This window comes from Chenopodium album, chromosome 9 (genome assembly GCF_948465745.1).
Source record: "Chenopodium album chromosome 9, dcCheAlbu1.1, whole genome shotgun sequence".
Classification (NCBI taxonomy): domain Eukaryota; kingdom Viridiplantae; phylum Streptophyta; class Magnoliopsida; order Caryophyllales; family Amaranthaceae; genus Chenopodium; species Chenopodium album.
In genome coordinates this window covers 4,319,571-4,321,437 of record NC_137842.1, presented here as the reverse complement: position 1 = coordinate 4,321,437, position 1,867 = coordinate 4,319,571, and the positions used below count along the sequence as shown (strand labels likewise).

At 36.3% G+C, this 1,867-nt stretch overlaps 1 protein-coding gene across 1 annotated transcript; it reads left to right on the top strand.

Moving 5' to 3' along the window:
• Positions 1 to 675: 675 nt before the first annotated feature.
• Positions 676 to 1,260, top strand: LOC145557335 (uncharacterized). The gene has a single exon (XM_081618525.1). The coding sequence runs from the start codon at positions 676 to 678 to the stop codon at positions 1,258 to 1,260; it is 585 nt and encodes a 194-aa protein (XP_081474651.1).
• Positions 1,261 to 1,867: the final 607 nt, after the last annotated feature.

The following is a 1,867-nucleotide window of genomic DNA, read 5'->3' as shown; positions in this document are numbered from 1 at the left end:
TTTTCCATACGGAGTATATTTTTAAAAATGTAAAAGCATAACAATTTGCATTTGATTGGACTCTAACTTACATATTACCAACTTATTTGGAGAAACTCGAACATAACTTACCATTTACACTTATCCAATATGCTATATAGTATAAGTCTCAGTAGATCAGTGATAATACAAACTTCATGTCAAACGCAAGGTCACGGGTTCGAATCATAAGCAATACTTTTATGGTAGTACTGTACAAACAAAATTATTCTTATTGAAATTCACTCTAAAAATGCTCTCTAAAAATCTGCAAAACCTAAAACCAATTCTAGTGAGGGAAACCAATTCTGATCAATCAATAAAAAAATCCAAACGCAAAATCACCAATTTAATCTTTTCGAATGAGAATGAAGAATTTGTTCCTGACTCCCAGGGACAGCAACAATTTCCCCCATTGCCTAACAAAAATGGGAACCCTGCCATCCCTATCAATCTTTCTTTCAAGGATATGGTTAATTCTACCCAAGGACTGGGCAATGTAGGCATTAACCTATCAATAGAAGAAGATGATGATTTTTCTGATGATGATGAACTACCAGAAATGTAGTTGATGATCCAAAATGTCCTATTATTTTGCTTTCGAAAGAGGAAAAACTTAGGCTACGCCGACCTTGGAAGCACACTCTCATAATCAAGATGTTTAATAGCAAGATTGGATACATGTCCCTCATGAAGAGACTCAAGAAGAAATGGGAATTAGCAGGAGGTCTTGTTCTAGCTGATATTGGACATGATTATTTCATAGCAAGGTTCTCCAATATTGCTGATTACAATCATGTTCTAACCCAAGGCCCTTGGATGTTAGATGATAATTATCTTACTATCCGCAAGTGGACCCCCAATTTCGTTCCAGATGATGCTCCTCTAAGGTATCTCACTGCTTGGGTTCGTATTCCGCACCTCTCTGTGGAATATTTTGACAAGGAGTTTTTACACAAACTAGGAAGTAAGATTGGAAAGGTGGTCAGAGTTGATAATAACACTGCTTTAGCACAAAGAGGTCAATTTACCAGATTAAGTGTTGAGCTTGATCTTACAAAACCGCTGCTCTCGAAATTCTGGCTGAAAGGTCGTGTGTGGCAAATTCAGTATGAAGGGATAAGAATGATATGTTTTCATTGTGGGAAGATTGGTCATCAAGATAACAATTGTTCCAGTAAAGAGAAGGAAGACATGGATCTCTCTGATTCTATTGTGAATAAAATATTCCGCAAAAAATAGTCCATGAAAGAATCAGGACAACAATGGAGAAACAAGATTATGGCGATTGGATGGTTGTCAAGAAACCACCACCGAGGCCGGAAAAAGGAACGCAATTTGCGGGGAAGGATAACCATGGCAAGAATTCAAAAACTGGCCAAGCTCAAAATGGAAATGCTGAAGGTTCAAGATTTGCCGTTTTGGAAACAGAGGATAATCAGGAAAATAATGATAAAAATAACGCTCCTTTGATTGATTTGGAAGGAGATGATTTGGCAATATCCGCATCTCATGTGGAAACTGTTGACTTGGGGAAATCTTCCCAAAACCTAGAGGGAATTAAAATTTTTTGGGAAATTCTCAATGGTAAACCTTAAGTTATTACTTTCCTCAGTGGTAAACAGTATTTTTTGTAAATATCTATGGTAAACCTCAAATTATTATGTTAAGCGAATGGTAAACACTTAATCCTTCATCTAACCATGGTCAAGGCTTATTTTTTTTAAAAAATGAAATGACCAAATTACCCCCATTTATATCCCCTCCACCCACTTATGTCTAATCAAAATTTATGCGTGACTGATTCATCTCCTTCCATTTTTAAAGAATTTAAGCATCGAAAGAGAGA

Excerpts from the sequence above, each read along its gene's own strand:
- LOC145557335 (XM_081618525.1), top strand. The coding sequence starts at position 676 with ATGTTTAATAGCAAGATTGGATACATGTCCCTCATGAAGAGACTCAAG.